This window comes from Eleginops maclovinus, chromosome 1 (assembly GCF_036324505.1).
Source record: "Eleginops maclovinus isolate JMC-PN-2008 ecotype Puerto Natales chromosome 1, JC_Emac_rtc_rv5, whole genome shotgun sequence".
In the NCBI taxonomy this organism is placed as follows: Eukaryota; Metazoa; Chordata; class Actinopteri; order Perciformes; family Eleginopidae; genus Eleginops; species Eleginops maclovinus.
The window spans coordinates 9,533,212-9,545,814 of record NC_086349.1 but is presented as its reverse complement, the minus strand read 5'-3'; the positions used below and the strand labels follow the sequence as shown (position 1 = coordinate 9,545,814).

General features: G+C 38.5%; 1 protein-coding gene and 1 long non-coding RNA gene across 2 annotated transcripts in view; one reads left to right on the top strand and one right to left on the bottom strand.

Annotated features, from left to right (window-relative positions):
* Positions 1-3,269: 3,269 nt before the first annotated feature.
* On the bottom strand, positions 3,270-8,388 carry LOC134864877 (uncharacterized). Its single transcript, XR_010165877.1, has 4 exons — positions 8,127-8,388; positions 7,879-8,050; positions 3,925-4,037; positions 3,270-3,836 (listed from the first exon to the last, which is right to left on the bottom strand). It is a non-coding gene; the product is annotated as an uncharacterized LOC134864877 (long non-coding RNA).
* The window catches only part of LOC134864870 (microtubule cross-linking factor 2-like), a 97,570-nt gene continuing 92,457 nt past the window's right edge, over positions 7,491-12,603 (top strand). The window contains 1 exon segment of the mRNA XM_063884173.1: positions 7,491-8,811. Coding sequence (XP_063740243.1) covers positions 7,834-8,811 — 978 coding nt within the window. The 5' untranslated portion in view covers positions 7,491-7,833.

The following is a 12,603-nucleotide window of genomic DNA, read 5'->3' as shown; positions in this document are numbered from 1 at the left end:
TAGAACATTTGAAGAGTTTGGTTCATATTAAAGTTTGGATATTATATCCTAATATTTTACTGGGCACCTAAATAGATCAAACGACTATGTTTAATTATGTTTTTTAAAGAGAAAAGTCTAGCATTTAACACTTTTTTACTTTCTTAGTTCCACAGTTAAACATTTCGCCCTTAGCTGGTGGTTATTTCAAGTCCTGTTTATGAGACAACAGCTTGTCCCGTGTGTTTTATCTCTCTCATCAATTATGTATCCTGTCAGTCATTGATATGTGTGATACAGCTGGCTGCCTACTTAGAGACAACACATGCACTAACGAGAATTGGGCATATGGTCTACATTGGGAGTGTATTGGAGACACTGTTGGTCTTTCTACCGCCATGTTCTCCTGTTTATAAGTTAGGATATAAGTCTGAAAGTCCTTGATTCATACGTTCTTTTGTAATTCATTCATTTGATCTTTTCTTTACATTACATATTCTTTTGATTTCTATTAGGCAACTGTGAACCTATCCCTTTGAACAACTCCATGCAAACTCTTCCTTGCTTTTTTCCTTGTCAACAATTGTACATATTTACATTTTCCAATAGTATTTATTTTATATTATTATACATTTTGTTATTTTATTTGTATATTTTCTAGTTTTGTTTGTTGTTTATTCACTAAAACACCAAAGTAATTTCATTATATGTGAAAACCCTAATTGCAATTGCCCAAAATAACTTTTTAATCAATTTCTTGAAGCTTTTAAATTCTGAGTTTTCCCCCACTCAAAGCTTTTTTGAAGAAGACTCATTAGACACACAAAAAAATAGTCATTCCTGCTCTGTTTGTCATAAACAAAATGAATATTCTAGCTGTTTTATCAGATCAGCAGTGGCCATCCTGACTCAACAGGACAAAGTATTTTACTCACTGGTAAAACTCTGGCTCTACACAGAAAAACTGATTTAAAAAAAAATAATGATTTGCTGTTGTGGGCAGCATCAGACAGACAAGCAGTGTATCTATTTTCCTATCATTACATAACAACCATGATGGTGTGATGAGAGGAAAAGAAAGGGGATCAGAGGATCGGATGATAAAAAGCAGGAGAGGAGGAGGGAACAGTGGCACAGAGGAGAAAATGGTCTCTATTCAGGCTCACAGTGGGACACAGAGGCCTGCTTGTATACAACAACCCACACACACAAAGACACAGTCATGTACTGCACATACAGATGCTCACATATGCATACATAATTCACAAACATGAACAAAAGCAATGTGTTAATCGTGATGCTGTATATTTGATAAAAATATTCCATAGGGCCAAACAGACACTAGTCTGAATAATTACTACCATTGTTTACATGATGACATAGGGAGTGAGACAAAAACGGATGTGAATGACTCACTAATTTATGAATGTTTGAAACCTTAAAAAGGATATTCATTTTAATTGAAAATAAAGCATTCATTATGAAGGGAAAGCAGCTGATAAAATATTTGTATTTCTCTTTATTTCAACATCAATCTCTGCAACAGATGAATCATTTGAATATTTTACATCCTGGTTGTTGTGCTTGCCAAATTGCCACCCAGCATGAAGACACTTTTGCAGAGCAAATGTTGTGGTATTTATCATAGATAAACAGAAACAGGACTTTAATAGCTTTTTTTTTTATTGTAGACACACAATATATACACATATGTTACATTAAGTAAAAACAGAAAAGAGACAATGGAACAAAGATAACATACCAATCCCAGGGCTTACGCTGAAGTCAAAGATTAATAACAAGGAGAGTAAAATAAAGAACAAAGACATTAATAATATCAATTTAACAGAAAACTTGGTTTATTTATTCAAGAAAATCCTTGGCCTCCAGCCTAATTGTAAATATTGCGGCTTAGTGTCAGAATAAACCTAAAATGTTTACTGATGGATTTGTTTTGGGGCCTTTGCTTCCTCCTTTATGTCGGCTCACCACTAGATGGAGTTAGAACATAGAAAAACTTTGCTTCCTGTCCTTTTATCTGGAGGATAACTGATATTTTATTTGTTGATGTCCTCTGAAAGCTGGCACTATAATTCTGATATAAACTGGTTGTGATGCAATGTCACTAAAGACTTCCAATAGACTTATGCTGAGAGGAATGTAGTTATTTAAACGCATGCACAGTTGCTATTACAAAATGATAGAATGTAATCAAAAACTGGACAAAACTGGTAATACAGTTTATAGTAAAAAAAAACAAACAAGACAAATTATAATTTACATCTACAAAACTGAATGATAAATCATGTGGATTCCACTAAATGATGTGCAAATATACATTGTATTTACATTAACATGTCTGCAGATGGCTATACATGTGTGAGAGATACAAGTAAACTGGTATTTAGTATTTTCAAGTCATATATACAATTCGTATATAATGACAAACTTAATAGGGTAATAGGCTGTTTGGGGATTTAATTTCCCATTCTTTGTATGTAACTATTTCATTGGATTTTCAGTAAATTAGGTTTTCTGACAATTTAAGTATGATTCATATTTTACCTTTACCTAGCAAAGCCTCGGTTGCTTTAGGACACTTCAACATGGCAGAAGCTTTGCCCCTCATCCACATACAAGATTTAATTTAAGAGATGAAAACAGGCTGCCAAACTACTACTGTATATGCCAATCTTAACTTTAAATCCAATAATGAGGCTTTTTAGAGCCAAGATATTCATCATATTCACATTTACACTCTATTTATTATCTAAAATGATGATAAGAGTGTGGGTTTACTCACTCAAACATACACAGTCACACACACACTGCACATTTTGAGCACCCCAGGCGAGATCCAGCAATGTCAGCAGGAGGTCTGTGATTTGATATCATTTTTTAGGAAGGCCATCTACTGTACCCAGCAGGGAGGTAGCTCTCAAGAGAAACATGGTATTCTGGATAAATCTGGCCATGTGAGACTGACTTTTCTCAGAGGAGAAAAGTCACAGAAGGAGAGTGACTCCCGCAGAAGGATTAAACATAATCAGTGAAGCTGACAACACTACTGCAGAACCCCTTCAACACCCAGAGATGCACGCAAAAAAGCAAAGTGATAAAACATGTGCAACTGATGGGAAATATGCAGAAGTAATGAATGTGGCACAGATGAAAAGGACTCAAGACTGTAATATTGTTATTATATGTGCTAAAAATGATTGCATGTGAGTGCTTAAGGGGAAACAAATGATTCCATGTGAGCGCTTAAGGAATTGGGCAAACATTGAGGAAACATTTAAGGAAGAGTTTAATAACATTTGGAAAATAAGCATATTCAATGTCTTGACATGAGTTAGAAAAAAAGATTGATGCTGCCCTTTAGTCAACAAACATTAGAATTAAAACTGGAAACAGGAGATAAAACAACTAACCTGGCTAATTCAACGGTAGAATAATAATAAAACATTTCTAAAAATAGAAAAATATCCAGCTAACATACAGTAATGTTTCATCCTCTTATGGTAATTCCTGCTTGGCATCCTCCTTCAATTGTATTTCCGAGTTAAAGATACCAATTCAACATTATAAATTAAAAAAATTGCAAGCAGAACCTAGTTCTTAAAGTTTAGAAGGTGCAACATAACTAAAAGGAAAGCACACATAGAAAGAATGTATCTGTCGCCTCTTGTCAGCAGGCAGTGGCATTGCTGATTCAGCTCGTCTTCATAACCAGCAACACACACCCACTGCTTTCCAATTACTGGACTGAAGATAACTTGCAAGGACAGCGGGTTTCTCTTAATGCCTTTTTCTTCCTCTCAGCAACGCAGACTGGAAATCAGACACTGCAACACCCACTTTGGATTGAACAGTAATGAAAGGGACATCAGGGTGTTTTTTTCACAGATAATTAGTAAAATATGTTCTTTGTTAATGAGTATTTACTGTTGGATGGCTGGGTTTCCTTCCTCCAGACTTCCTGAGGCCTGAATGACAGCAGGGTTGTGTAACGCTTCATGGTAACAGTGTGGCGTCTATCACCCTGTTTACACGTTTATCTGAGAGGGTGAATTGCTGGTTGATTCATTGGCATGGAACAAAGAGGCAAGTTATGTAAATGAAGATATCAGTCATGAAAATAACCGTGTTACTGTACATACCTATGCAAGTTACCCAGGTAAGTTTAATACACAAAAATAATTGACCTTGCTGTATAACCAAGAAACAACGTTTGTCAGATATACCCATCATGTCAAAGCCAGATAAAAACAAGTGGCAGATGATTGGTTAATTGGCTCTCAGTCTGTCATGTTGGCCTGTAGCCTGCCTGCTTGGTTTCCGACAGAGATATGTCCAATTCACAGGGATTCTAAAAACAGTCGAACTGTCTTTGAAACATTTTCCACCTCATAAGCAACATATGTCAAAAGGTAGGTCTACATTTTGCTTCATGGCACATCCTGACAAGCAGAGCAGTAGAGATACAATTAGGCGAGAACGGAGAGTAAAGTAGCCTAAGTAGTTTCATATTTAGTTGTACAAACACTCTGGTCTCATGTGCCTCAGTTAATCCTTGCCTATTTTTTCTAGAAACGCATTAATCCCCAGAGTACAGACGATTACTGCTGTGAGTTTTAGGTTGGATATTGGACACAAATTTTACTCTCTTTTCTTACTTTGTTTCAGCGACTGATTTTAAATATTCATATAAGATAAAGCTAAACAAAAATGATTTTACTATTAAGCTAATGCTAGGTAAGCATGTTTAAAATCACATGTGTGTTTCAGACATGATAGCTGGCGGCTATGAGCTGCTGACTTTTGCCTACAGGTAGCTACAAATAAACATTAACACCCCTGAGAGTAAAACCAGCCTAAAACAAAGAAATGCAATGACTGATGTGTCTCTAAAAAGCTAGTGGTGTCACTTTCCAAGTTACCACCAAGGAGCAAACTCCCTTAACATTGCAACAATGGTTGCAATACTGCCCTTCTGATACAGGCAATTCAATTCAATATACTGTAAACTTGCTACACTATGTTTTTTGTACAGGGTTATTAGTGTAAGACTGGCTGTTTTTATAGCACCTGAATGTATGCTTAATTATTTAATGAATGCCTTTTACCATCTCCTTATATATATATATAGATATATATATAACCCTTTTGCTTTCACTGTTGCAAGTCAATATGTCTGCTGTGAAACGGTCTATTATTATGGATAACTTTAGCAATGATTTAGCAACATTCTATCTTTTTAAAGTTGGCCATGAAGTGTTTTTTAATTGATGCAACTGGGTTTAAATGTGTAAAATAATGTAGAATATTCTTCATACAGAGCCATGTAATCTGTCAGATGGAAACAAACAGTGAAACCTGACAGTGATGCCTGACTGTTTATGTGGACTAAGACCACAAACACAAAATAACCAGTTTTGTATTTATGAGACCTACTTTACTCTCATTATTGCTAGCCTACGATCACATTCTTTGTGTGCATTGTAAACATGGTAAATAGACCTTCACTAAATCACTAAACCAGACCCTCCTCATATTAAATCCCTGAGTGGTAAAATCTATTCCAACTGCTCTAATTCTGTGTTTGCCATTCTTGGGTTACTGCTCATAAATCATTCACAGAGTGGGATTCTGCCACCGCAGACTGTATCGACATCTTCATTGGTCCTGTGATGAGAATTAAATGTCATTATTGTCACGTTTTCACAAACAACTTCAACAGAGAGAAGAATTGAGTGAGTGAATATTTGACTATATTACCATTGGAAGTTGTAATGAGATTTAATTGTGTGTGGGAATGTACAGCTCCAGAAACAATTCCAAATTTTTCTCAATTTAAAAAAAAGTTTAACTCAAAGACATACCTATACATAATACAACAAGAGAAATGATAATGCTGAAGTGTTCTCTTATTTTTTTCCGTGGCTGTATATATGCAGTCCTTTTGAAGAACACGGAGGAGGAACATTGATATGGTTATTATTAGAAATGGGGAATAGACGGCAGCAGCGGCGGAAGTCCCACTCTGCTTTTTAGCTTTAATAATGAAAGGAACCATCTGTTAATAGCTGAAGATGACATAATGTCCCTGTCACTTGTGGAGAATACTGCAGAAACATATTTTTACCCATTAACTTAATGGTTCCTGCTGGCTCTGTATATGAAACATGATGTATAAGGGAATGTAGTTACATAACATTTGGGGAAACCGTATGATCAGGTACATATTCAAGTCTTCACTACTTTAATTGAGATAATAGAGGGCTGCAGAGATGTTGTTTTTTTGGTTCTTGGATGTTTTTGGTTCCTCTACCAAAAGCTCTTTAGATTTTTTTGTTGTTGATTTGGGATTATTACAGTTAAGAAACAACTATTTATGAAACGCGTTTTTTCAGCAAGATAACAAAAATAAACACAAATTTTATGTTTATATGCAGTTTTCAAAATAAAAAGCCAACAGAAAAGCTAAAGGCTGACTGTTTTGAGTGATGACATTTAATGCCCATGACAATCTCTCGAGCCTCATTAAGCCACTTATTAGTAACCGTTTTTAACCACCGATCTTTCTTTAACTAACTTACATAAAAACACTTAAAGCAAGGTAACGATCTAACATGTTAATTCCAGTTTTTGGATTGCAGCAGCACTGTAAAAAGGTGATAGTCTATTTCTTTCATATATAGAACATGTAAGGCTTTAAGTAGAATGACTCAAATAAATATTATGACATTTGATACAAACATGCATGGTCCCCAGAGGAGCAATCCTTGAAATATCCTTACGATTGACACATAACTCGAGACTATCTGTTACCATATCCAAATGATGAATCCCACAAGGAGGTGAATTAATTAAAGAGTGGAATGGCTGTGCTCAGAAATACTGCAAACACATTAGGATGTCCTCATGTTTTGAAGAATGAGCCGATTAGGTTGCTAGAATATATTATATATATATATATATATATATATATATATATAATATAATTATATTGACAATAACTACCAAATAAAAAAGAAATTCCTTGATTCTATTCGACATATTTTATAAAATAGATTTATTTTTGGTTTGTCTGTTTACATTTATTTTTGGGCTATTAAGATTCTACTCATCCCTTTAATGTGGGATTGTCTCCATCACTGAATGATGAATCTCTCTCCAGGTAAAGAAACGTGTTTCAGAGATTCCTTTTCCTTGTAAACCATTTAAAATATTTGTTATGTCTCTGTGAGTGCAACAGAATGCACCAAGGGCAAAAAAAACACTATCATAGCTTTGGTTTTAAAGCAATGACTAGTGGTGAACCCAGCTCCTCATGCATCTCTTGGAGCAATATTATTTTATTTTCCTGCTCCTCTGCTCTTCTAATATCCTGCAAGGGTGGCGACAGAGAGCTGGAGAAATTAGATTCTCCCACTCTCTCTCCTCCAGGGCTACATCCCGTTATCTGGGCGGAGAAAGAGGGAGAGGGTAGACCATCCACCACACTGCCTCTCTGTTTTCACCAACACTCCTCTAAACAGGAACCGGCCGGCTAGTTTATGCCATCCGGAAAGATATCCTGACGAGGGGAAGGGAAGATCTATCAGAACAAAGCGGACATATTTACAATTCTACTGCTACACACAGTAGAAACCGGGATTGTATGTTGCGTTTCTGCAGTTTTTGGACTACGCTTCCTGTTTCTTCGCCTTGTTGCACTACAGGAGCTCTCATTGTGGACGGCGCGAGGATCCCTTCCTTTTGTGTGCTCTGCAGTTGTTTATTCACACAACTTCTGCCTCCCGTTTTAGATAATTTATTCAACATTTAATTGTTTTAGCCCAAACGGAATGAATGACAAAAACAAAGGAAGTTGATGTCCACAACTCTCCGGCTCACCTCGTCTTTGCCTCGGCTAAGGAACGGAGGCTCCATCTCCGGCAGAAGATGGACAGTGGAGGCGGGGCGGAGGGCTCGGACAGCGGGCAGACACAGCACGCGGTGCCGGGGCAGCAGCAGCCAATCCCTCGGCCTGAAACCGCGGAACTCTCTTCGGCGGTGTCTGCTAAGCCTTCAGGCCAGAAGAAGAAATTAAACCGGGCTCCTTCCCCGGCCAGACCAAAGGATGTACCTGGTTGGTCGCTCACCAAGATCCGCGGAGGGATTGGGACCCCGACTCTTAGCGTCAAGCCGGGAGGCATTCACCTGGGCAGCCGCATTTCCCGGCGCAGCCCCGTAGGAAGTCTCGCTGGAAAGGACGGTAAAGCGGATAAGAGCAAACCTGCGGGCAAATCTTCCTCAACTATGTCTAAAACGGCCAAGGCAGTGAAAAGCACCGGGGGGCGCCGGAAGGTTTCGGACGCCAGCACAGGCTCCGACGATTTATCTAAGGACTCTGGCTGTGCCACCGGGAAGCTCTCCCCGACCGACAGTAGCTCCGAGCTCTCGGACTGCGCCTCCGAGGAAAACAAGCTCTCGGCCGACGCTGTGAGCAGCGACGCCGAGTCGAGGAGCAGCAGAGGTGGGGGGATAGACGGAGACAAGCCGCTCAGGGATGGCGTGTTGGCGGACAGAGCTAGTCAACATGCCGCCACCAGGACCACCTGCTTCTCATCGGAGAGGGACTACAAGGACCGGCTCTCCCTGGCCGTGGAGACCGGGGAAGGAAGCATATCCCCAGGAGAGGAGCGCTCGGTCACCTCGTTTGACAGCAGGGTGCCCGCTAGCACATCCCTGGCTTTCTCAGACCTCACAGAGGAGTTTATGGACGGCATGCATGAGGAGTTTGTACGGGAAATAGAAGAACTGAGATCTGAGAATGATTACCTCAAGGTAAAACCAACATATTTTACTTTGTCAACTATGATTGTGTACCATGGGCTGTTTTTTTCAAATCACCAACATAAACAAAAGGCCTTACCACTCTTTTTTAGAATTGTATTTTTATTCATTGTAATGTTGCTTTGAGCACATATGCTTAAACTGTTTCTCAGAAGCGTGTAATATAAAGTCAATTGGCTTTATGTAGTTCACTATGACTTGTTTCTTAGTGTGTAGAAATGCCTTTGGACTCCATCCAATGCTACTCACTACAGGGATGATGATGTTATGACTGAGCATGCAACCCCACAGTCACATCAACACATGGGCAAAACATGCATCCTTGCAGCCTCAAAATGGCATACATTATGGAATATGGGCATATGCATTGTTTAGGAAGTGTAAAAGAGTTAAATATGTGTTGATGTAGTATTTTGAGCAGGTAGTGCCTTTTCAACATACGTTGCCAGTCATTGTTGTCAGCTCACATGATGGAGGAAAGGATCAGGTAATTTTACCCAACAGCCTCAGGGGTTGTGCAGCAGACAATGCTAATTTACCAAGGTATTATATTTGCATTTGTTATAGCAGGGAAATAATAACTATCCTGTGATTATCTAGTTGCAATTTCAGGGTTGTTTCCATCCTGAGAGTAAAATACTCTGGGAAACATGCATTATGTCCTCCAAATTTGTGTTTTGAATGTCCTTTTTTAACATGAAACATTTCAAATAATTTGTTGAGGAACTTATTTAGCAATGAGCCCAACCCTTCATCATCACTACCCTCGGTGGGATGGCATGTCATCAGGTTTTGTTACTAAAGGCATCTCTCAGCTCCCACAGGTCCACAGGCAGTGGAATGTATTATACGTGAATCCACTGGTCAAGCGTATCCTTCCCGGCCTTTAGAGTGATTGATTAGGGGAGGGATCAATTATATTAGCATGTCTCTAAGCACTAACTGGCAGGTACCAGACAAGCCAATAATTGTCAGAGATTGATTGTGGAGGGTGATGGATCAACAGCATTCGACTTGTCAGGAAGACCACCTCTTCTTTTCTGATGGAGCGCTGCAGCAGTTTTGGAGAATTCTGATTCTTGCTCCATACAGCATTAGAAGGTTTTTTATTCTTTACTATGGTGATGTTGAGGCATTTACTTTATTTTTAACCACACCTGCATGCTCTTGTAAAACACAAGCAATGTTGTCTTAATGAAATACACTTGCACCATTCTAAAAATACAATGAATAAGATTGATTTTAATGATATATATTCCACTAAAGGCTTGCTTTTTGGAATGCTAGCAAGCATAATAATCAGAATTATTGCTTTTATGTATCCCTGATAAATGTTGACTAGTTTGCCATACCAAGCGAAAATGTCAACATTTGATGGTTCCAGCTTGTCAATTGTGAGCATCAACTGCAAATCAATGCAATTAGCTTTGAACCGCTGTTAATGAAAAGATGAGTTGAGCTGAGCTGAGATGAGATGAGCTTTTTACCATTAAAAAAGAAAAATCTTCACACAAAAATAATCATTAGTTGTTACCCTAAATAATTACACGTTTGCTAGCATATTTTCAGCTGTTGATATTCAAAGGGCTGCAAAGATAAGGCATGCATAATTAGGAGGTGCACATTTTCTGCCGCCTGATTATATAGGACGGCATGAAACAGAGCGATCTTATTGGACCACCCCAAAGCCTCATGGGAGGCCCTTCAGTCGAGTGAGTGGTTGTGTCTGTAGCTGCAGCTTTGAGGAACACCTGGTTAGAAATCAGACGATGAAAACAACAAGCTCTTATGGTGTCGGGCTTCCTCTCAATATATATATATCCCATATTTGGTGTAAACCATGCTTGTGTTTAACATTGTTTGAGCTGTTGGAGATGATGGTTGTCAACAATCTGCAACTAACAATTATTTTCATAATTGATTGATGACCAAGGTTATGCTCCATATATTGTCAGGAAATTATGAAACATTCAGGGTCCATCCCATCCTGTTTTATCAGCCCAAAACGCCAAGATCTTCAACAAATTGAAAGCATAATTTTATGACATTTTTGTATTAAAAACTACTTAAATGTTGATTAAATTATGTAATTGTAATTGTAATTTTGTCACACACATATTGCTATGCTATGGGATGGGACATGCTAACAGCAGTTTGATTGATTGTCTGTCATTCCCACCATCCACACCTTGTTGAAGTATCTCACTCTAAGCAGGAACCCCAACAGTGATTCTAATTACCATCTGGGTCCACATGCAAACAACATGAAGCTACTAACTGCCGATCTCATGTTACAGCTTCACAGACACACAAAGACGAGCCTTTCAAACCAAATTTTTCAGGAATGTCTGTCCTGTGACTACAGTTTAAGATAATGGTAAAGCATCTGTTCAGGCTAATCCTGTATGACTGTTTTAGCCTTCTTATGATCATTGAAGTTCAATAATCCAAATATTTTAACGAAAAAGAGGTCGCATCTGACATCTGATTGGTTGATTCAATCTCCTGACTGGTTTCTTGTTCACATGACACACACCATCTTCCCTGTTCTCCTTCAGTCAGCTGCGCAAAGCAGGTCAGTGGACCACCTCTCTTTCTCTTGCAGTCTCTCGCCACATTAACTTGTGATTCCCTCGTTCCATGTCCTCACTTTCTCGCTCTTTGCTGTCATGTTTTATCTCCCTTTGCATCTGCATTTCTTTCACGCTCTGTTTTTCCCATCTTTGTTTTTTTTTCTATATCTTCTCTTTTCATTTCTTGAAATACCTTTTGTGTAATTTTCTTTCTTTCTTCTTCCTGTTGTTCCTCTCCTATCTTCCCATTTCCTTTCCTTTATTGTCATTTCCTTCCTTCCCTACCTCTCTGATCTATTTTAGTCTTTCTTTTCTTTTCCTTGACATTTCTTTCTCTATTTTCACTCTCCCCATTTTTTGTTGCTTTCATTTTATATCACCTTTCCTTCTTTAATTCCTTCCCCACCCCCTCTCTACTCTGTATTGCAGATGTTAAGCATACTGGCCAGTCCTGCAGATTGCTTCTTGCTGCAGTCCATTTTAGCTCCATCAACAAATATCATTCACAAGATTTTGCACTCACACCAACACACAAAAACTCAGAGAAGCAGTCCCTTTGCTGCATGCCAATCCATAAACGTAACCTTAATTATTAACTTGCTTACGGATCCCTACTCACACAAATAGTTTATACAGCAGCGCAGACCCACTCACACACTTCTAGCTGTCTTATCCACACACATAAACACGCGCATCCCCAGAGCTCCTTATTGCTACAGTCAGAGCTTTGCAGAGGTTGACCCACATTTTTCATTGTAGTGTATTTTGACAGCACCACTACTACTACTACTACTACTACTACTACTACTACTCTTACTACTACTACTACTACTACTACTACTACTACTACTACTACTACTACTACTATTACTACTACTATTACTACTACTAATACCTCTACTTCTACTTCTACTTCAGCTACTACTACTACTACTATTACTACTACTAATACCTCTACTTCTACTTCTACTTCTACTACTACTACTACTACTACTACCATATTCTCTTGTACCCCTTTTACTTATATTGCTTATGCATCACACACAGTGTATTGCTGTACTCTCACTGTTGCCTAACACCTACACATGCTTTCCCATAAGGCCCAGGACTTTTTTTGGGTGCGGTGTGGTTCAGGACAGTGCACACACATGCTAAATCAAGGGCTGCACCTTGAATATGAATCAGAGGAATGATGCAATCTATGCTTTCG